Genomic DNA, 24,808 nt, shown 5'->3' with positions numbered 1-24,808 from the left:
GACAACAAACAAATACATTTCTATGTATTTGGTAATACTTTTCATTGAATTTGTGTTTTTAACTCCCACATTTACGAGAGAGAAGAGAAGACACGGAGAAACAGAAAAAGAGAGACTGATTAATTTTGAGAGAGATTTTGAGAGATTGAGATTCATTCTACAGAAAATGCTTGAGTATATCTGGATTTAAAACCTCTTGCAATAATTCTGAGTCACTAGAGACAATCCAGACTTTAGGAATCCTTGATTTAACTCAATTATCTTTCTGAGGTTTGAAAACCCTTTAAAATATTTCTGCTAGGCACAGGCTGGGGTTTCCTAACACTTTCGGTGACCAGAAACTTAACCTCCTCCTAAACTGCACTCCCTCCATCTCTGGATCACTCAGACAGTTCATTCAATTAAGGGGAAACATTTCAACTTAATAATTTTCTTCCCCGGTCCATAATCTTTCTCCTTAAAGCAATATAAAATAGGTTTAATCTCACTCTCACATTTAAAAAAAAAACACTTTATATTATTTTAAGACAGTAATCCTATTTCATTCTTCCTCTCTCATTGCCTTTTCTTTTTCAGAATAAACACTTTCAATATGAGATGGGAAGAATGTATGCAACATAGTTAAGGGAGGTGTACACATAATTAAATTCCTTCCTACCTTTATTTGGGGATTTCAAAGCTTTCTGATACCTCTTCAGGTGATTAGACATATGGAATGTCACAAACCCAAGCTTGTGGATGGATTGCTTTAACTAATACGAAGTGCTCAGAAATCATCTGCTGTTAACCTCACCTGATTACATTTTGTCAGAATAAAAAGGAGTTTTCAAACATTCATTTTTACCAGATGGTAGTGAGTGGCCTGACCCAGAAGTTACAGATGAGCTGCAGTAATGAGTTTTCCCTTGCCTTTGCTGGCTGCACATTCACTGGTGACATTTTCCAACTAGGGCTTCTGGCTCAATCAATATTTGCAGGCATGAAACCTGCCAAAGTTAACATCAGGGCTCCCTTGCAAATTTGCTTAAGGCATCAGAACTGAAAAAACTCACAATCTCTAATGCTGCAACTATCATCAGCCAAAGTTCATAATTAGGGATCAGAGTCATCAGAGACAGAAAATTCTACCCACTCAAAGGGTTGTTGTGATGGTTAAAACATCTTACAAAGAGGTTTTGTGTAAGCTATAAAGTGCTATGTCAATGTAAGGGAATATCATTATCATGTTTTTAAGAAATATCTGAGTGACTAGAAAAAAAAATAGCACAATTTGTATGGAAACACAAAAGACCCCGAATAGCCAAAGCAATCTTGAGAAAGAAAAACGGAGCTGGAGGAATCAGGCTCCTGACTTCAGACTATACTACAAAGCTACAGTAATCAAGACAGTATGGTACTGGCACAAAAACAGAAATATAGATCAATGGAACAGGATAGTAAGCCCAGAGATAAACCCATGCACATATGGTCACCTTACCTTTGATAAAGGAGGCAAGAATATACAGTGGAGAAAAGACAGCCTCTTCAATAAGTGGTGCTGGGAAAACTGGACAGCTACATGTAAAAGATTGAAATTAGAACACTCCCTAACACCATACACAAAAATAAACTCAAAATGGATTAAAGACCTAAATGTAAGGCCAGACACTATTAAACTCTTAGAAGGAAAACACAGGCAGAACACTCCATGACATAAATCACAGCAAGATCCTTTTTGACCCACCTCCTAGAGGAATGGAAATAAAAACAAAAATAAACAAATGGGACCTAATGAAACTTAAGAGCTTTGGCACAGCAAAGGAAACCATAAACAAGACAAAAAGACAACCCTCAGAATGGGAGAAAATATTTGCAAACGAATCAACAGACAAAGGATTAATCTCCAAAATATATAAACAGCTCATGCAGCTCAATATTAAAGAAACAAACAACCCAATCCAAAAATGGGCAGAAGACCTAAATAGACATTTCTCCAAAGAAGATATACAGATGGGCAAGAGGCACATGAAAAGCTGCTCAACATCACTAATTATTAGAGAAATGCAAATCAAAACTACAATGAGGTATCACCTCACACCAGTCAGAATGGGCATCACCAGAAAATCTACAAACAACATGCTGGAGAGGGTGTGGGTGAACCCTCTTGCACTCTTGGTGGGAATGTAAATTGATACAGCCACTATGGAAAACAGTATGGAGGTTCCTTAAAAAACTAAAAATAAAACTACCATACGACCCAGCAATCCCACTACTGGGCATATACCCTGAGAAAGCTGTAATTCAAGAAGAGTCATGTACCACAATGTTCACTGCAGTTCTATTTACAATAGCCAGGACATGGAAGCAACCTAAGTGTCCATCAACAGATGAATGGATAAAGAAGATGTGGCACATATATACAATAGAATGTTACTCAGCCATAAAAAGAAACAAAATTGAGTTATTTGTAGTGAGGTGGATGGACCTAGAGTCTGTCATACAGAGTGAAGTAAGTCAAAAAGAGAAAAACAAATACCGTATGCTAACACATATATATGGAATCTAAAACAAAAAAAGAAAAAAATGGTCATGAAGAACCTAGGGGCAAGATGGGAATAAAGACGCAGACCTACTAGAGAATGGACTTGAGGATATGGGGAGGGGGAAGGGTAAGCTGGGACAAAGTGAGAGAGTGGCATGGACATATATACACTACCAAACGTAAAATAGATAGCTAGCGGGAAGCAGCCGCATAGCACAGGGAGATCAGCTCGGTGCTTTGTGACCACCTAGAGGGGTGGGATAGGGAGGGAGGGAGGGAGACGCAAGAGGGAAGAGACATGGAGATATATGTATATGTATAACTGATTCACTTTGTTATAAAGCAGAAACTAACATACCATTGTAAAGCAGTTATACTCCAATAAAGATGTTAAGAAAATAGATGCTCAATAAATATGTATTGATTAAAAAAAAAGAAATATCTGAGTGGCAATTCCAGATATTCATACATAATTATATATTATGCCTATACAAGAATCATGGCAATATGCCACCTTTTTTATCTGGAAGAAAAACCAGGTACCAAAAATTCCTCAAAATCTCCAAGCAAAGTCATTGCAAATATTAAACAGAACCCTCATGTACTTATTAATTCCCAATTTTAAAAATTACAGGTACTAAGAGTACAGTAATTACTGGAGAATGTGGGTTTTACCAATGTCCACAGTGGGGGGGGGGGAGGTGAGGGGGAATCAATGTATCAAAAATTAACATTACCAAAGATCTCACTTATGATCTGTAATCTGACTGATTGACAAGTAACATGAATATGATTTATAATTTAAATCACTAGTCATGAAGACACTACTTAATCAATTTTTCCTACCAAAAAAATTCTTACTCCTTGTTAAAGCCTGAATATATATCCATCTCGTTTCCAAAGGGTGTGTAGATTTCTTTTTTGGAAGTACAAACTATTCTTTAGCATTCATGATTTACTTTGACATTTTCTCTGATTAATTCTACAGCTGCATCAGTAAGCTGAATATTGATTCTGTTTCTTTATCAAGCCTAACAGAGGCAGATACTTGTAAAATCATTGTAAGGTAAACTACCTCCATTTTAACAGACATTATGAATGTTTTGTCAGCTACATCAGAACCATGATCATTCACTCATTCACTCAGGAAGTGTTTACTGAGCTAACAGAACCTGAACATCACTCTACTAGGTGTTGGAGGGAATATTAGACATCAAACCAAGAACAACAGAACTGCACTGACCTAAAAAAAGCAACACAGTATACAATGCAAAGCGCAGTGGACCAATAATCATAAAAATCTGGGTGCTAGTGAATCACTTAAAAGTCACATGACCTTAGATAAGTCATTTGACTTACCAGCACTGCATTTAAAAAATGCTCTGCCCTTGCTCTGCTACCTCACAGGATTGTCTTTAGTAAGATAAGGGAGAATAAGATTAAATAAAATAAAGATACAGCACTTTAAAGAAAAAAGAGCCTAGGATTCAATTTCTTTTAATGACAGCTAACTACAAAGTCCTATATATACAACAGACTTTTCAGCTTTTGACAAGGAATAGAATCATAACTATGATTTCAAAAGAAAAAATACTGAGTAGCCCATAAGCATGTAAAAAGGGACCCAGTCTCATTAGAAATCAGGGAAATGCATATAAAAACCAGGAAATATCATCTGGTTGGCAAAAATAAAAAAATTAAAATCTGGCAATATCATGTGTTAGTGAGGATATAGAGAAACAAATTAAAACATGCTGATAGAAGAGTAAATGAGTACAGAGCTAATTGGTGATACCTAGTAACACTGAAGATGCATACATTCTATGACTATCCCAGCAGTTCTACTCCTAGGTATACACATTAGAGAAATTCTCAGACATATGCACAAGGACATATTTAAAGAATGTTCACTGGAGCATATTTGTAATAAGAAAAAAAATTTCAATGATCACTGGATGCATACATAAGCAGTAATCATTAAAAAAAATGACTGGGAATAATAATCAACAAATTCAGGATAGTGATGGCTTCTAAGAAGGGTAATAAAGAAGTTGGATTAAGGACGGCTACACAATGAAATGGGATTAGGGAAGGGTACACAGGACACTTCAACTGTATTTATAATATTTTATTTCTTAAAAAATGATCTGAAATAAACTTGGCAAAATGGTATGGTTATGCACATACTTAGGGGGGGAAAAAAAGGAGACCACTAGAAGCTAGCAGGGAATCATGCAGAACAAGTCATGCCCAACTGGTTGTAGTCCCTTGATATGGTTACTGCTGATTAAGGTTAAGGGTTTACAATACCTACAGAGTACCTTTATCTCAACAAGATCTTTCACAAAGTCACTCAAGTGGGCAGACGGAGAAATGTGGGTGAATGGTAGTATAGAGAGATAGATTCATAATAGGTTAAACCAAAAGAGTATGAGCAGTATAAAGTCCCTTGTTTAAATTCAAAATAGCAAATAAAGTCCCTGCCAGAGGAAATATGACTTAAAAATAATTCATTCAGGAAACAGCTGATGGTTTTAGTTAATGTCATTTTCAACAGGATGGCCAACTTTAATTTTTTAAAAATCTAAGGCATATTAAGGGTGCACTATTAGAAGCATAACATCTAATTCGACTACAGTCCCGTAGCGCTGAGTTAGCTACCACACTTGAAAAGAGGCATTACAATCTCAATATTGCATGAGCAGGATAGTACAGGGTCTGGAAACCTTGCCATAGAAAAAAACCAATAAGGGAATGAGAGAAGAGTTAGGGAGGGACCCAAGAGTCACCTTCGGTTACTCAAATGATGCCTTGGAATGGAGTAAGCACGTATAGTGCTACCATGAAGAGCAGACCACCTTCCTTTCCCCTTTTGTTCCAGCTAGAAAAACCCTACTCAGCCTTAAACTCCAGCTCAAAGGCCACCTTCTCCAGGAGTCATCCAAATGCTCCAGTAAGACCTCTGAGCTTCCTCAGCAATGTATCACATCAACACACAACACGTGCATTAATAAATCTCCATCTCCTCTACTAAGTCATATGCTAGGTCCTCAAGGGTAGGTGCCCTGAGATCTGACCCTTGCTGCTAACACCTCAGCACCCCACAGTGCCCAGCTCACAGCAGGTACTTAACCCACATTGCTAAATCAATGAGAGACAAGGGAAGAGGGCAGATAAACCAATGAACTATCCAAGAATCATAATCACTATTAGCAAATGTATACAATGTATGCATATTCTCAGAATTTCTTGGATCATTAGATTACTGCAACCAGGCAGAATTCATCTGTTCTATGTGTTCTATCTACATATTTAATCATTTTATGCCACCCTGGGCTACATAGCTTAGTAAATTTTCTAATGATGGCACCAAGTGATATTCAGAGGGTAAGAGGAGTAAAACTCAGATTCAGACAAAGTGTATCCATACAACCTCATAATTTACAGATGAATAAACTAAGACTCAAGGATGAGCCTGAAGCCCTAGAGCTGGGTCTGGAATCTAACTCTCACTTTTACAGCAGCAGTATACACAACCCCCCAGTCAGCTTTCCCTAGTCACAACTTCAGAAACTATCATCTAAAGGCATAATTTGCATCATCTCTCCCTGCTGCCATCATCGTTCAACCAACACCAAAATCCCTCCTGCCACTTTTCTGCCCATGCCGTTAGCCAGGAAAGCTCTTTTCTGTAGTTGCTTCTTGCCTGTTTGGAAGCTCACTGACCAGAAGCGCTTACTGTCATCTGTCTATATGGAGATTTTGGTAAAACTCCTTCCGCCAGATCATCTGGGGAACCCACAATGAGCCCAGGGGTTACCCACCTTGAACACCAGTCCACTTTGAATCTTTAAACATTAAATAACAAATTAATATGGCAAAGCTATTTTAAATTATTTAAACTATTTCCAAAGGCTCAGACACAAGAAATTCACTTTATTATTTAAATATCTAACACAAAGGTTAGATATTTTATAAGTGCATGTCACAGAGGCTGGGGGAGGTGGAGTATGCATTCAGCAGCCAGCAGACCCACACAATGGCTTTGCAAGTTACATGGCACACCTGTTACACGTAATCGTGATGACAGAGACGTCTCCAGCCAGTGGACTACTGCCTCTAGCAATGCACAATTCCATTAACACTAAAGTGGGGAAGAAAATCTTTAACTACTTTTTCTATAAGTTGCCTCTAAGGTCATTGCCAAGACTCAAAACTGCATTCCTCTTTCAAACAGCAGGAGTGATTGTGGTGGGGAGGCAGGGCAGTGTATACTAGCAAGAAGACAGACAGGAAAGAAAAAAGTGGAGATATTTTGAGAAAATGGGAAGGGGCGGAATATTCAGAGCATGCTGAATGGCCTGGGAATAAATGAGTGAGAACCAGATCATACGTGAGAAACGAGTCATGTTATTTATTTACAAAATCTAGGTCTTTCACAGTTGCTTATTAATTCCTTAAGGGTTCCAACATGGTTTTGATCTCTAGAGCCTAGGACATCAGCTATTACCATTATTCCTTTTAAAGCTTACAACTTATCCACGTAAGTCTGTTACATAATAGCTGCCACATTTATTTCAAGGAAGACAGAACTCACATGAAACTTTACCCTGAGTATCTTGTTAAAAAGAGTATTTTTCAACATTATGGGTAATACTTTAAAGTCTGAAAATGTAGCACGATTTTACAACACAATTTCCAGCACTAGAGTGCCGACTTACCTATCTCTCTCGGCTTGAATGAAGTATCTAGTGTTATGGCATCTGTACATGCCTGTTGATGAGTCCATCAAAAACAATGAAAAGAGATGGCTTCATGTCTGTTTTCTTCTAAGATGCATTTTATTTTCCTCAATCCAAAGGTTTTACTATTTCTAGAAGCTTTACAAACCACTAGAGTTAGCAAAATACCTCTGTTCCCAATAAAGACAAGGATGGTAAATGAATTATTCTTAGAGTCAGAAATATTTCCTCCGCCCAGAAAACAGAAGGCACCCTGACCACCTGGCCATGTGGAATATGATCAAAAGGAATTCTTTGGTAGCCTGGGTAGCCTCTTGCCCCGCTACGAATCCCCTCTACAAGCTCTATCTCCACCGCAGCTCTCTCAGGAAGGCTATAAAATTGACTTCAAAGTGATTTCAAACTAATAACTGCTCACTCCAAGAACATTTTAGGGTACTCAATTTCCTAGCAATAGCATCTAATAGACCAGATAAGCCAAAACACACACCTCGCTGGGTGGGAAGAAACTCTACCTAGGGTTAAGATAATTAAGTAAGTGTCTTATACAGAAACAAATTAAATAAATAGTAGAATAAAATAATTGTTTTGAACCATCTCTTTCCTTTTTAAAGTTTTCTTTGAAGCTTGGTAGGCTTTTGGCATCAAAAAAACTTAAGAATTGACTGCCTTTAAAAAAATTACCTTAAAACAGTGTAAAGACAACTTTTTTTTTTTGCATCATGCAAAGACATCATTACATGTTATAATACCTTTACTTTTTTTTTATAAAGGAAAGCAAAGTGAATTTTCATAAGCATGTTTCCTCTGTGGGTGAATCTCTAGTTGGTTACAACCAACTCGAGAGAGCCATCAAGGCAAACTACCCATTAGCTGTCAATTTAGAATGATTCTAGAAAGCTAGCCCCAGAGCTCCACCAGTATCTTTTCAACAACCTCTTAATCTTGTTTATAACACCTGTGTTAAAGCAGCCTGACATCAATCCTACTCACTTGTCTCAGACTGAAATTACTTAGAAACTTGAGAATTCAGGTAAACATATTAAATATCAGAGAGTCACTGGCTGAAAACCCTGTACACAAGGGAATTCGGTCACCTCTTTTAAACAAAGCTGCATTAATAAGCCAGGATGGGCCTCAATAGGCAAAGTCAGATATAAATCTTACAAAGAGCTTCTCAGGAGGCACTGGGGTCAGAGAATCGCAAGATTTAAAGAAACCATGAAGAATTCTTCCTACGGCTTCCTCACCAAGCGATTATCCAAGCTTTATAACAATGACCATTAACTGTGTGCTTATTATATACCTGGAAATTAACATTTCATTATCTTTTCAATCCTCACACAACTCTGCCAGGTAGGTAATACCATTCCCTGTTTCTTCAAGTGAGGAAACCAAGGCTCAGGTAGTGGCTTGCTTAGCGAACTGCCTAAGGTCAAAGAGCTAGAAAATAGTGGAGACAGGACTCAAATAGTCCATCTAAGCCCAAAGCTCTTGCTCTTACCAGGGCACCATACTACCTACGACCATGTGATTGGGAAATCACCCCACCTTAACTGGTTTCTGTGCTTACTACTAATCTGTTTCCCAAGGCTACTTAAACCTAAGTGTACTTTTAGCAGCTCTACCACTTTCTGTTTTAGAAACCCATATGTGTCCCAGGCCTGTACAAAACATAATGTACATAAGAAATGATGGTAAAGTAGTCCCATTTATAGGGGAGCATGGTGCAGGGAGGAGAAAACGGATTTTAGTGGTCAGACACTTAACTTTGTTGTTACCAGTGTGTGACCTTGGTCAAATCACCACACACTGAGATCATCCTTGGAAAAAGCTCTCACAGCGAGGAAGTGCCTAACCCAGAAAAAGTACTTAATAAATGTTTAAGAAAAAAAATCAAATGGAAATGCGTGTGCCAGATATAACCAACATGAAATAAAAACTAACCTTGTTAGTTTTATCTTTTGCCTATAAGGTTGGGTAAAGAGAAAACAGCAATTATGTCTCACAATAGAGTTAGTATAAATCTGGCTAATAAATGATTAATCTCTTGTTTTGGAGTCAGAGACAGCTCTGGTCTTTAAAACAACTCCAGTCAACTCTTGGGTTATTAAAGTACTGGAATCGGACTTTTATCAAGATCATCAACTGCTATTTAAGACAAGTTTCACCCAACCCACTGTCTCCTATGACTAGGGCCACTATCATTCACAAACACAGCTTAATCTCCTCTCCATCAAGATGTAAGAGACAAGAAAGAGAAGACAACTGTGGAGGTGCTAAGAGTTAACATAAAAAGATACCTGGAAGAAACCCAAATTCAGCCACCTAATCACTGATTCACTGCTTCATTCATTCATCCCTTGTTCCTTCCTTTCTTCAGTCAAGAGACATTCATTGAGTATTTACAGCAGGTACTGAGCTGGTCACTGCCCTAGAGGAACTCAAAGTCCAATGGGAAGAAAGATATGTAATCAAATAATTCCAATACAAAATTGTTGGGAAAGGCAGTCTCATGCATGCAGTATTTCAAACCCCACTCAGTCACATAAAAACGGGCCTTGGGCCTCAATACTTCTGTACAAGAGATAAGGAGCCCATACAGCCTATGCCTGGTTTATCACTTTGTATAGGAATATCTTTCCCTGTTTCAGGCTCAGCAAGTGTTCCTTTGTTCTGCTTAAGCATGTATGTCAATGGCCCTTAGTCATGCCACTAGCTTTCAGGTCTGGGTCCTCCTGCTGCTGCAAGAAAGAGGGGTGCACATAGGCTAACTGTCCAGCATTGGAAGGGGGAGGGCCCTGCTAGCCACAAGGGACTGAGTACACTACTGGTGCTGATCTTGCTCTGTCTCTTCTCTATGTGAGTAAAGCATTGTTCCATCCCGTGCTTGACTGTGTTGTGTTTTCCTTGGCAACTTCAATACCAAGATGCAATGGACAGTGTTTGAAGTGCTCCCCTGGGATTGGTAACTGATGCACGGTGTTCTGCTTCCCTGGATTTGATAACCAGGGCACGGTGTTCTACTGGACAAGAATGATATATATGGTAGACAGGAGGCAAGTACAAGGTAGGGTGATGGTAGCATTCTGCTGCATTCTACTCTCTAGCGTGTTTCTTTTTTTAAGCTACCTTCATCCACCGGAGCCCTCTATTAGGAAAAAGATTCTACCACCTACTTCTTGAGTGTCTTTGGGCAAGTCACTAAACCTCTGTGAACTAACTTTCCTCACCTACACAATGGGAATAAGAATACTGACTTCCCAGGGTTGCCTTTTGGGTGAGACAGAATAACATATCAAATCAAATAGCACAACGTCTGGCTCTCAGTAGGCTTCAGTACCTGGTAGTTCCCAGCCTTCTATTTTGTTCTTTTGGCTTGGTGACATAGGGAGGAGAAAACACATATTCTTTTATCTCATTAAAAGTATGACAATTCCTACAAGCTCCTCTTTGAGGTGTTTTTCATTCACTGCAAATCAGGAACATACTAAACCTATAAGTAACCCCTTCTCCCACAAACGCAAAGATAATCTGTCAATTGAAGGCATATCTGCCATTAATGCAGAGGCAATACTTCAAGCCCAGCTGCATACTTACCTCCTGATATTATCCTGTTAGGCTTGGTGTCATGCTCCTGAAAAAAAGCTATACTCACTGAACTCAGCAATCAAAGTGCCTCTGCCTCACACAAGATGAACCATGGCTAAAAATTGCTTTCTTTAATTAAAATAAGACTTCCTCAACCTCAGCACAACTAGAATGTGGAGCCCAATATCAGACTGTCAACCAGTCTCCATCTTGCTCTAATGGTGGTTTGAAGCACACAGAAAAGTAGAGGGAAAATTACTAATTTAAACAAAATGTTTAATCCTCTAATTATGAGACAGGCTCCAGGAATATGGAAAGTGATTTGCAATCTTCATTATGGAATCCCCACCAACCACTAGCCCAAGTCATGTCAGCCAGAAGGCAAATGCCATCTCTTTTTCCGCCACTGGGCCTTCTGTGTCCTTATAAGTTCTGTGGGGATGGAAGAAGAAATCTTTGGAAAAAGAAAAAAATGAGGTACAAGAATCAGAATTTCTGTCTCTCCAAGTTCACTATGCTGAATGAGGTGTAAGGATCCCCCAGTGAGAAGCCAGGGAGATAATATTCAGTGACTACATTGGCAGGCTAAGCAGACTGAGGGCCTTTGAAACTCTCAAGTCTTGTAAAAACTGCCCAACTCAAGTGGTGCTTAAGTAATTCTTTTTATTTGCTGAGAAGTCCTGTCATCCTCCTCTCATCAGTGGTAAGAGATGCACAGAAAATTAGGTGGTGCCCAGCAACGGCACTTCTGGTCAGAAGGAAATCTGTTCCTCTGCAGATATGCTTGTACCATTGCTAATTTGTGTTAATTGCCCTTTCAGATCTCTATGTGCTAACTCAGGAAAAAAAAGTCCCTACCAACTAACTCTGACAAGTCTGATGGCAGAACTCCCACTGGAGAATCAGCAGACAGCAAAGGCAGGCAATTATTCCCCTTCATTAGAGAGAGTTCTTTTTAATTTTTTTTTTTTAATTTTGAAAACAACAAGTAGCCATTCACAGGCACTGCTCACTGCAGTCACTTATACAACTGGCAGAAACTGAAATTCCCCCCAAGCCAACTAAAAAAGATGTCCTGGAAGTAACCAGAAATGACTATGCCCCTTTAATTACCTACCCACTGTAATGTAAAACCAGACATAGAGAGGATGGCCACAGCAGATCTGGGCAAAACAGTGGTGATATTTAATCATCAGTCCAGACCATCTGTAACTGTTTTGCAGAAGCACATGAAGTTTATGGATTCCAAAGCTTCCTACAAGTTACCAGGTGCTGAGGGTCAGCTGCACTGTCCTCAGGTCCACCAGAGGCTGCTTTCTTCATTCTCTCCAGGCCAGGGTGCTCAACAAAAGGCACCAAGCCCACATTTTCTGTGCCAAGCCTGGCACTAGGAGAGTGTTGCTTCTTGATTAAGCCAGAACCCAGATTAAATGTTTAGAACTGGGAAATTCTGAAAACAACCTAGGCGGGAAAGCAATTATTCTAGGGAGAGCACAGCTTCAGCTGCGGCCCTCCACAGCACAAAGGTGAGTTCTATCCCCTTTGAACGACTAAGCTGGCCAGATTTGCTCCCCTACAATCTATTCTCCATTTGGCAGAGGCAGTGATCTTTTAAAACTTAACCAAACTGTGTCAGTCCACAGCTTAAAACCCCTAATGGTTTCCCAATGTACCAACAATAACATCTAAACATTTTAGGGCTTCCCATCCTCCCCACAGCAGACCTCTCCGTCCTTATCTCTGTCCCTGCCTCACTCGTCATGCTCTATGCCATACTGCCTCAAACATGACAAGCTTGGTCCCACCTTAGGACTTTTGTAGTGGTTTTCCCCTTGGCTTACATTGCTGTTCCCAAGCTCTTCATGTGGCTGGATCCTTCTCATTATTCATTCTCAGCTCAAATGTTACCTCCTCAGAGAGGCCTTCTGGAACCTTCTGATGATCCCCAATCATTCAATTACATCAGCCCATTTTTCCCTTCATATTTCTGTTTAAAATATCTTGTTTTTGTTTCTCTAGTACTATTTGTTTGCCAGTTTAGGTGTTCTTATTTATTTGTATTTGTTTTTCTTATATATTTTCTGTCTTGCCTCCCTGGGTATAAGTTCTATAAAGACAAGGGACAGCAACTGTCTTGTGTATCACTCTATTCCTGATGCCTAGTATAACATCCTGCATTTAGTAGGCATTTAATAAATTTGTTGAATAATTTAAAAATGAAAGGCTCGATATGGATTACAAATCTGAATGAAGTTTACTAGCCCTTGAAAATCTGGACTGGCTCACAGCCTGACGGTGAGCATGTGTCACAATGCCCTAGAAACATACAAAACACCAGCAGAGAACTGATGTACTATTAATGGTTAAGTCTATTAAAGATTCCAAAAGTAATTTTAAACTTAGTTACTCTTAACTGGGGGGGGTCAAATAAAAATGTAATTAATCCTCAATTTTATGTACTAACAGAATAAGCACATGAATAATGCCAAAGTGTTCAATAACTGATCATACCTGCCTTTGGAATATAGTCAGACACAGTCAGAGAGAAGCATCATAATACTCTGTGCTTGACTTCAAATCCTTCTCAGTTCAGTCACTGACTTTGGACACTGCTGGGTAGTTGAAGGGAAGTCTAAGGAGCCAAAGTAGACAATCTGCTTACAGGAAACTGATCATCTAAAATGAGTTAAGAGATGAAAATGCACTGTGGTAGTCTCACTAGATCTTTCACTGAACTCAGGATGAAGGCAATCTAGTTTGTTCACCAACCCACAGTGGAGCTGGGGTTCCAAAGTTTAGGCCAACACACTTTCAGATCACTCACTCCTGGAACTCTGTGGAAAAGAAAATGTTCTTGAACTATTCAGCTGAAATACTAGAATCAGATGGCTGGCCCTGGAGAAGCTAAGAGTATTCCTGCTCTACTTTCTCCTAATTCCATTTTCCCTACAGCTATACAAGACTCAGACCAAAACCAATCACTTCCTTCAGGAACATTAAAGGAAAAAAAGAAAAAGAAAGGAGTAATTTGTAAATGAGATTCCTGGCACTAGAAAAGAGGAAAACTGAGATATCTTAGTAATATTAAAGCGACCTGGGGAAAAGAATTACTGTGTTGATGACATAATCCTTGATATCAATGTCTGCTAACTGTGGTAGAATACGGTTATACTTTAATCTACTGAGAACAGTTCTATACTGCGGAATGTGTGCGTGACAAACTGTTCTCATTTCCTTTTACAGCATTCTAAACCTTAATCTCCAAGACACCAGTGACCTTGGGAATACTAAGGCAGCTTTGCAGAATTCGAGAAAAATATTTTTTCCTTTTGCTATACCATATGTGTTTTTATAATTATATCAATAGTAAAAATTGACAGCTAGCATGTACTGGGCACTTACCATGTGTCAGGCACTATACTACTTAGCACTACCCACACTGTCTCATTTAATCCTGTATCTTTAAAAAAAAGATGGTAAAGTGGAGATTTTTTAAAAGATGGTGGGGCAGAGACAGACACTATTATATAATCTGCATTTTAAAGATGAAGGCCTGAGGCTTAAAGAGTTTAATTAAGTGACCCAAGGTCACATAGCTACCAAGTAGCAGAGGTGGGATTCAAACACAGGCAGCAGTCTGCCTGACCCAGAGTTATTGTTCGTCCACTACACTAAACATTAAAAGACGTCTAAAATGGGCACACTCAGAGGGGCATGTACTTTGAATTATTTTCTCCAACAGTACTAACAAGCTATCTTGAACCATCCACATTCTCCAATGTAGTCATTTATACATGTGAAAACTTCTCTATTGGGGTCTTATAAATGCAACCCCCCAATTTAAACAGTGACACCTAGTGAGAGACTGAAGAAAGGTATGGCTGTCTTCCTCAAATTCACCTCCAAAATTAGGCATCTCAATAAGACCTATCTCCAAGGAAGCTGAAATAGGTAGGACTGGAGTCTAGACCAGAGAAGGGTGTTCTGTTGGCACACAGAGGAAATAAACCCACATTCATCGTGCCAAAATGAAGACCAACTAGAAAGCTAATTATTTGACAAAGTCCCAAGAGTCTAAACGAAGATGGAGGCAACTGAAATAGAAAAGAAGGGATGGAGAAAAGCTCCTGAAGAAGCAACAATTCCCCTGCAAAGCCTTCCCAAGTTCCCAACGGCAGGGCTGCTCCTGCCTCTATGCCACCACATCTTGCTCATGCAACGGCACTGTGTACTGGATTATCAATTCTCAAATCTGTGGGATGCTCCCCCTTAGACTGTAAGCTCCATGAGAGCAAGAACTGTGACTTATGCATTTTCAGATCCTAACACCCTCCTGACTCCTGAGAAAAGAGCTAGCCCTTTGCTCAAGAGTTTGTATTTTCCATGAGGAAAAGAACTTTGCCTTTCAACTTTAAGCCCCTTCATCTTTGAGAACTAGCTCCAGGGCTTTTTTCAAGTCTGCTGGACAGCTACACCCTTGACTAAAAAGCAGAATTGGGGGTAGGTGATAAGGGGGCGGGTGGAGAGATGCAGAGAATTATACCAGAGCATACGGTCAGAATGTTCAGTAGTCACATGAAACCTAAATCAGGACTAGTGAGCTAAGAGTTTACATAAAGATGCTGAAAGACAAAAGAATGGATGATTCCTCTAAGATGAGGAACCAGGTTATAGAATAAAATTCTAGTGAAGAGGCTCTAAACAAACACATGAAAGGATGCTCAACATCACTAATCATTAGAGAAATGCAAATCAAAACTACAATGAGGTATCACCTCACACTAGTCAGAATGGCCATTATCAAAAAATCTACAAACAACAAATGCTGGAGAGGGTGTGGAGAGAAGGGAACCCTCTTGCACTGTTGGTGGGAATGTAAGTTGATACAGCCACTATGGAGAACAGTATGGAGGTTCCTTAAAAAACTAAAAATAGGGCTTCCCTGGTGGTGCAGTGGTTGAGAGTCCACCTGCTGATGCAGGGGACACGGGTTCGCGCCCCGGTCTGGGAAGATCCCCCATGCTGCGGAGCAGTTAGGCCCGTGAGCCATGGCCACTGAGCCTGCGTGTCCGGAGCCTGTGCTCCGCAACGGGAGAGGCCACAACAGTTAGAGGCCTGCGTACCGCAAAAAAAAAAAAAAAAAAAACCACTAAAAATAGAACTATAATACGACCCAGCAATCCCACTACTGGGCATATACCCTGAGAAAACCATAATTTAAAAAGAGTCATGTACCACAATGTTCATTGCAGCTCTATTTACAAAAGCTAGGATATGGAAGCAGCATAAGTGTCCACTGACAGATGAATGGGTAAAGAAGATGTGGCACATATATACAATGGAATATTACTCAGGCATAAAGAGAAATGTAATTGAGTTATTTGTAGTGAGGTGGATAGACCTAGAGACTCTGTCATGCAGAGTGAAGTAAGTCAGAAAGAGAAAAACAAATACTGTATGCTAACACATATATATGGAATCTAAAAAAAAAAAAAAGGTTCTGAAGAACCTAGGGGCAGCACAAGAATAAAGACGCAGACGAAGAGAATGGATTTGAGGACACAGGGAGGGGGAAGGGTAAGCTGGGACGAAGTGAGAGAGTGGCACGGACATATATACACTACCAAATGTAACATAGATAGCTAGTGGGAAGCCGCCGCATAGCACAGGGAGATCAGCTCGGTGCTTTGTGACCACCTAGAGGGGTGGGACAGGAAGGGTGGGAGGGAGACGCAAGAAGGAGATATGGGGATATATGTATATGTATAGCTGATTCACTTTGTTATAAAGCAGAAACTAACACACCATTGTAAAGCAATTATACTCCAAGAAAGATGTTAAAAAAAAAAATGAGGCTCTAGAGGTTATCATACTAAGTGAAGTAAATCAAAGACAATACTATATGATATCACTTATATGTAGAATATAAAATATGATACAAATGAACTTATTTACAAAACAGAAACAGACTCACAGACATAGAAAACAAATTTATGGTTACCAAAGGGGAAAGGGTGTGGGGAAGGGATAAATAAGAAGTTTGGGATTAGCAGATACAAACTATTATATATAAAATAGATACACAACAAGGTCCTCTGTACAGCACAGGGAAGGACAATTCAGTAACTGAGGTAACGGATTTGAATCCAACTTTCTTGAAGTCTAACATGAAAGCAAAGAGATACAAGCCAGCAAGCAGACAAGATATTAGAACAAAAGCTTTCCAAAAGAGCATATTTGAAGGCACATACTGGTTCATTCACTCAATCATTAAACAATGATTTATTAGGCATCAACTAGCAGAGAGACACTCTCTAGGTGCTGGTCCCTGCCTCTCAGTTCACTGCCTAGGGTGCAAGGGGGCACATAAATACAATGTATTTTGCGAGTATGAAAAGAACTCATCACGGGAAAAAGAGAAGATAAGGTTGCAAAGGGAGGAAGTGAACTTAAGAAAAAATGTCACTCAGAAGATGAAACAGAAAACACCCTGAAGTGGGAATATCAATAAGAATAGCAATTTATTTGTTACTTATAGTCCCACTAACAATAAGTAACTTCAGAAAGCACTAGTCTAAACTGTCATGCCAAAAGAGCCTATTTCATGATGCTGTAAAGTGACATCATGATTATGACAATATTCGCAGAGTTAGAGGTAAAATGGGGCTACCAAAGAATGAAAGATATATTTGAGCACAAGTGTCCAGGCTTCCAATAATGTTTGTTATACACACACCATCGACAAAAAAACAGAACAGAAAAGCTCAGTTATAAGCTACAACACAACCCTAAGAAAAAAAAGCAGATAATAAGAAGTACAAACAATAAACACATGCAAGGGAAAAATGCTTATTAAAGCAAATGAACTAACACTTTATATACCTACTATATTAATGAGAAAAAATTAAATTATGACAACTTGTAGTATCGAGATTGCAGTAAAATTGGAACACACACTATTGTTAGCACTGTAAACTGATAAAGGATTACTTCCACATGAGCACTGTGTATTGCCTGACATACCTGCAGCGGAGGCAACCCCATCATCTCCTGCCACTCCGCTCCATTCACTCAATGCTCTGAACATTTCACTCCCATGCTTTTGCTGTCACTAATCCTAGTCAAGAATGACTCTCCTCAGCCTCCTTCAGTACCCACAGAATTTCTATTCATTCATCAGGGCTGAGATTCCAATGTCATCTCCTTTTCCTCAATGACCAAACCAAATCCATTCCCAGCAATACATCCCCTCTCCAGGCACATCCAATCGTTCCTTCCATTGTACTCCCATAATACTTTATTCATACAGTTAGTTGTTGAAAGGTCTGTCTCGCTCCTTAACTATGAATTCTTTAAGGTCCAAGACCATATCTTAATCATTTTAGCCCATGCAATACTTCGCACAGGAGATGATGGCACGCGACAATTACTAACGACAGATGTGAGGGGAAAAATGCCACATGAATAAAGAAGTTCACTGCAATATTATCTCCAAGAACAAAATCTGGAAACCACCTAAGTACTCGATTATAGAGGAGCAATTTAGGGAAAAATGGTTGGTCTGTCACTTGAGCAAAAAGTATGTAAACATTAAAAACAACATGAAGACTATGTAGAAACACAAAATATTTCTGGCAATGTTAAATTAAAGCACAGAACACAAAACAGTGTGTATACAATGGTTATAGCCATGCAAAATACATAAGGACTGTGGGAATATAAAAATATTTTATTGGATTAGGGTAGTAGTTTCCCTTTTCTTGAATACTTTAATACTATTCCTGTCAGATTATTGTCATTAAAATTTTTTACTTCAAAAGAAAGAAATAAGAAGGGAAAAGGAGAAAGATTATAGATTCCAATAAGCCCCTGCAATCCAAGGAAATGCTATATTACTGACTGATAGGTGACAAGAGGAGTGGGTGTCTGCAATATTGCCAAAACCAAGGGTCCCTGACCCCAATCTGCCTCAAAGAGAATACTTCTCATGTCACAAAATAAGTCATTCCCAATGAGCCAAACTGCACTAAATGTGAATTCTTTATTGCAAAACTTCAAAGGTAAGAACTTTTTCCAGACATCTGTGGAATCAGTATTAATGAGAATGCCCTGGAGTTCATATACGTGCCTACGGAGCAGAAACTTCTCAGCCAAGGAACTGCTGGGCACACTTCTTGATGAGATGTCTAAGCCCGAAGGCATCAAAAAAGTACATTTCCATATTGGGAACATAACTGGTTTCCTCTTTAAGACTTTTTCCACCACCACCTGTCCACATTGTAATTCTCCTGTCTTTTCAAATGAATAGTTAACATATGTCAAGGATATAAGGCATATACTGAGGCACTTGCTGCCTAACTCTATTACTAGAAGAACCAATCTCAGCAGAAAATTGGAATCTTCCCACCAAGTTGCTCCAAAAGTGAAATTTAGAAGGCATCCAAAAAAACGTCAAATACTTTTAATAAACATTTTTGGCATTACATATTTTCTTTATTTACCTTAGTCTCTGAATTTTAGGAAAAGAAAGAACCAAAAGTCATATAGCTCAATCTCCTCATTTTACAGTGATTAAAAAAATGATGTACAGAGAAGGAAAGTGACTTATCCTGAATCACCCAGATAAATAATGATAAAGGTAGGATTAAAACTCAAATCTCCCAGATTTTCAGCCCCAATTCATTCTTCTGCATCAAGCTTTTCTTATCCCTTGAAATCTCTGGAGCTCTTCGCCTAAATAATCAGTATCACAGAATTTTAAAGCTAGAAGGGACCTCAGAGAAACTTACCTAATCCCCTCATTAGGCATATAAGGAAACTGAGGCCCAGAAAGATTAAGTGATTTGCTCTCAATATCTGAGATGGCAGGGGCAAAGTATAACTTAAGCTCAAAATACTGCGAACTAATGGCCATGAGAAGGGAGGTGAATGTCTCAGAGAAGATTTTAAGAGGAATGTAGATCATTCTAGACCAGGGGTGGGTCTCAAAGTGTGGTCCCTGGACCAGCAGCTTAAGCATCACCTGGAATCTTGTTAGAAATGCAAATTCTAAGGTCCCATGGGAGACTTACTGAATCAAACTCCGGGGGTGGGGATGTTCAAATCAGACCACCTTTGTCCCTGAGAAATGAACTTCAGTGGTCATATCGAGTCTACTTTGTAAATGACAAGTATAATCAAAAGCACTTAAGATTTATGCATTCTTCTATACATATACCATACTTCAACTTTAAAAGTTTTTAAAATTGGAAAACTAGATTTGGGTATTCGGTTGGTTCCAGTTCTGGCTCTGCTCCTTACTGGCTGTTTCATCTTGGGCTGGTAACTGACCTCTCTAGCTTGAGTTTCCTTTTCTATAAAATAGGCATGCCACCTACCTCAAAGGGCATGCTGAGAATTAATGTAAGAACATATCTGAAAGCACTTTAGTTCAGCACAGCACAGTGGTTAGGAACTCCAACTCTGAGGCAGGCACTTTTTTGTACCTCAGTTCCCCCATCTGTACAACAGGGATTTAAAACAGTACCTTCTTCATAGCGTTGTTATAAGGATTTAGAGAAATGATGCAGGCATGCAATGCATCTTTCACGTCTATAAAAAGTTAGTTTTCAAAGAGCTTTTGCGTCCATTAACTCAGGTAATCCTCATGACTTTCTACAAGAGGATGGGAGCATTTATTATGGACTAGATTCTAGACTGTACCATCTTTTAGGAACAGGAAAAGTGGGCACTGATCTTACAGACAGAAAAGTGCGTGAGTAGCGCACGTGGGGAATGAACAGAGCTGGAAATAAGATCAGGATTCTGGTTTCGACTCTTGTCACTACCTTGGCCCACAACCTCAGGGACGTCCCTTACCGAAATGGAGTTCACTTTTCATTTATAAATATGTGGGCTGAATGAGGTTATCTGTAAGATTTCTCAAAATAAAATTCAAATTCCTTATCGTGGCCCACAGGAAGGCCTACATAGTCTGTCATCTGCCTACTTCTCCAACCTTATCGCTTATCATTCCCCTGCTCATTCACCAAGTTCCAGCTACATCAGTCCTCTTCCTGATCCTCTAACAGGCTGCACCAGCTTCTATTTTAACAACTCACAGCCTGTGTACCTGCTATTCATTCCCTCTGCCTTGATTATTCTGCGCTTTTCACGATTGGCTCCTTCTCAACCATCGGTCCTTTAATGTCCGTTCCTCAAAGTCCTTCCTAGACCATATTATCTAAAATAATAGGTCCTGTCTCCTGCTCCCAGCGGTTAGCTTTAGCAGCTCTGTCCAATAAAAATATATTGGGGGCCACAAACAAGCCACATATGTAACTTTAAATTTTCTAGTAGCCACATTTAAAAAGTTTTTAAGAAGATGATATTAATTTTAATAATTTTCTTTAAGCCAACATATCCTAAGTATTATCATTTCAGCATGGAATCAATATAAAAATTAATATATTTTACAGTCACTTTTTTCATACTAAATCTTGAAAATCCAGTGTGTATTTTACAGGTGTAGCGGATCTCAATTCTAACTAGCCACATTTCAAGTGTTCAAGAGTAACATGTGACCAGTGGCTACCACACCAAACAGCACAGCTCTGTAGTATACCCTGTGTATCCTTCAAAGCACTTACCACGATCTGAATTTCTCATTTGTTTACTTTCTTATCTTGTTACTTCCCCACCAGATTATAAGTTCCACAAAAGCAGGAACCTTGTCTGTTTTGTTCAATGTTGTATGCTCAGTAGATGCAGTACATATTCAATAGATATTTGTTGAGCAAATGAATGAACCTCTTCTAGCTTTAATATTCTATGGGTCAGTGGGCTCATATGTAGGCCAAACAGGCATATAACCACTCATTTAACAACGCTCCTATTTCCTTTCTTCTTTCACATCCTATTACTGTCTTAAAAAGGAAATCACCTGGCTATATACCTCCCATTGCTTACAAGTTCTTTCCCATGATGTCTAGTTTCCAAGGTCAGTTCTATGTATACCGGCTGAGGGAATTGCATGAATATAATTGCTAACGTTTTTCAAACGTTTACTCTTTGACAAGCATTGGGCTAAACACTTTACATTTCACAGCAGCTTCAAAACAGACTTATATGATAGCTACTTTCTTGCCCCCATTTACAAGATGAGAAAACTGAGGCATAGAGAGGGTAAGTATTCTGCTCAAGGTTACAGTAGCCAGTTAGCAGCAAAACAGAGATTCCAAGCCATAGGGCTTCAGACTCATGGCTCTTAATCCATTATTCTCTACTGCAGAGCTGTCCAATGGAAATGCAAGGCCTGCTATACATGTAACTTTAGTAGTGACACAAAAAGGCCAGCAGCTACATTAAAAAGTCAACAGAAATAGGTAAAACTTATTTTGAATATATTTTATTTCACCCATTACCCATATATGATTAATATATGGGTAATGGGTGAAATATATAATTAATCACTATGATCAATAGTCAAAGTAATCGACAGGATCATGTAATCAATATAAAAATTTTACTTTTTTAATACTGATTCTTCAAATTCCAGTGTGACTTGACACTTAGAGTACTTCTCAATTCAGACTAGTCCCATTTCAAGCGTTCGATAGCCATATGTGGCTAGTGGCTACCATACTGAACATTTAGGAAGTCAAAGGTGAGGGAAAAACGTTGAGCTGGGAGCCAAAAGATCTCATCTCTAATGCCAGCTCTTACTTGTTGAGTGACTTTGGACAAGTCCTTTCTACCTTCTGGGCCACTGTTTCCCCACAAGTACTCCGAGCAAGTGGGACAAGAAGAAGATTCCGAGGTACCCATCCCATGCTGGAATGTCAAACATCTGTCAATAACTGCAATTAACATGGGTCCGGCTTTCCACACTTTAAAATCAGCTTTCACATCCATTGGCTGATACAGTCCTGAAACAAACCTAATAGGTAGCTATCACTGTCTCCACTTTATACATACAAAAGCTGAGGCTCGAAGAGGGCGACAGGACTTGTCCCAAAGCCACAGAGCCGGTCAGTAGAGAAGCTGGGGCTCAAATGCAAGAAGGGCCAGTGCTCTCCCACCACGACCACCAACTCAATAACTGGAGAAGAGAGTTTAAGGGGGATGGTTGTGAAGATAGTTTGGGGCCTTCAGAATAGCTGAAGTGAGCCAGGCCCCAGGGCAGGGTGAGAAGGAGCCCAGCCTTTAGCTGAGAAAGGGCCCGGGCCTTGGGAAGAAATAAACTGAAAGAGCCCAGGAGAAATTCGAGGGAGTTACGTGAAATCAGAGGCTAGGACCCGGGTGACAGGAAACGTGAGGGGACCCGGGGCTGAGGTGGGAGAAAGTGAGATGAAGGGACTCTGGTCCTGCGACTCCTGCCCGGGTGAGAGGACGGTCCCCCCAGCCCTCCTCGTCCGTCATACCTGGTAGCTCAGAAGTTCGCCAACGTCCATGATTCCAGGTTCAGTCAACACCGTCTACTCTGATTCCCTGCACTCACGACCAAACCGCGGTCCCCACATGGGCGGCTCCAGCCACACGGCTGTAAAGCGCCTTGAGCAGGGGCCGCAGAGCCAATGAGCTAAAAGTGCTCGCGTCGCGCGAGCCGGCCACACTGCGGTAAACGTGTGACTTTACGGCCACACTACCGTAAAGCGCGCTGCATTTGATGACAGCACTACTTCCTCCCGGAGCCTGAAGGAGGCGGGGAAAGGGGGCGGAGACTTGATGAGGTGGGGGCGGAGACTTGATGAGGTCGGTGCGGTGAGAGAAAAGGTGAAAGGAACTAAGGTTTATCGCGCGCCTCTGGCGTGCAGGGTGTTTCCCTTGCGCTCTCATAATCCATTCAGTGACTAGGCAGTTTTATCCCTCATTTTATCCTCAATTCGCAGATAAGGAAACTGAGGCATTGAACTGCACTGTCCAGTACTATACCCACTAACCACGTGTGGCTACTGAGGGCTTGAGCTATGGCTAGTCTGAATTAAAATGTGCTGTAATTGTAAATAAAATACCCATCGGATTTCTAAGACTTCTATTGATTACATGTTGAAATAATATTTGGGGTATATTGGGTCAAATAAAATATAAAATTAATTTCACCCATTTCTTTTTACTTTTTTAAATGTGGGTAGTAGAAAATGTAAGTTACACGTGTAGCTCCCTTTGTAGCTTCCATTGTATTTCTGTTGGACAGTGCTGGCTCAGAAAATGTATTGTCCAAGTCCATATAACTATTACTGCCTTCAGAACTGTTGGTGATCACACTTCCCTGTCTGGACTTCTGTTTATTCATCTGTGCAAAGGCCAGAAACTGGATGATCTTGTTTCTACCCAAGAGATGTAAAAAGATTTTCTGTAGGAGAAAGTTGCCCATCATCGGAAGAGAACAATTCAGAGTGCATCTGAGCTCCTGGGATTTAAATAAGTCTCTGTCTTCAACGGGGGCTAAGCCTCTGCCTTAGCCCCCTTGGCCATTAGCCCCCTGTTTTACGTGTTCATGATATTTGTCTTAGTCTGTTCAGGCTGCTATGAAAAAACTACACTGGCTAGCTTATAAACAACAGAAATTTATTTCTCACAGCTCTAGGGGCTGAGAAGTCCTAGATCAAGGCGCTGGCAGGTTCCTTGTCTGGTGAGGGCCTGCTTTACTGTTCACAGACAATGCCTTCTCACTGTGTCCTCATATGGCAGAAGGGGGTGAGGGAGTTTTCTCCCATCTCTTATATAAAACCATTCATGAGGACTCTACCCTTAGGACCTACTCACCTCCCCAAAGCCTCACTTCCTAATACCATCACCTTGGGAGTTAGGATTTCAGTTTATGAATTTGGGGGGAACACAAACATTCAGACCATCATAATATTTATAATCATCTTCCCCATCCCACCTCCACTGTCTCCAATGATAACAGAAATTACTTTTATTCCTCAAACTGCCAAATCCTCTCCTCTTCTGCCTAGCCACTAACCTCACA

The 24,808-nt window shown here is 39.9% G+C and overlaps 1 protein-coding gene across 9 annotated transcripts in view; it reads right to left on the bottom strand.

Moving 5' to 3' along the window:
• CTNNBL1 (catenin beta like 1) overlaps positions 1-23,414 on the bottom strand; it is a 192,051-nt gene extending 168,637 nt beyond the window's left edge. For all 9 annotated transcript variants that reach the window (XR_009558906.2, XM_060284238.2, XM_060284240.1 and 6 more), the window contains exon 1: positions 23,256-23,414. Coding sequence is in view for 8 of the 9 variants with exons in the window: in XM_060284238.2 (XP_060140221.1) it covers positions 23,256-23,285 (30 nt within the window). In the remaining variant the exon portion in view is untranslated. The remainder of the gene's footprint in view (positions 1-23,255) is intronic.
• Between the last annotated feature and the right edge of the window lie 1,394 nt (positions 23,415-24,808).

Source organism: Globicephala melas, chromosome 15, assembly GCF_963455315.2.
Source record: "Globicephala melas chromosome 15, mGloMel1.2, whole genome shotgun sequence".
Classification (NCBI taxonomy): Eukaryota; Metazoa; Chordata; class Mammalia; order Artiodactyla; family Delphinidae; genus Globicephala; species Globicephala melas.
This window is presented reverse-complemented; position numbering and strand designations above follow the sequence as displayed.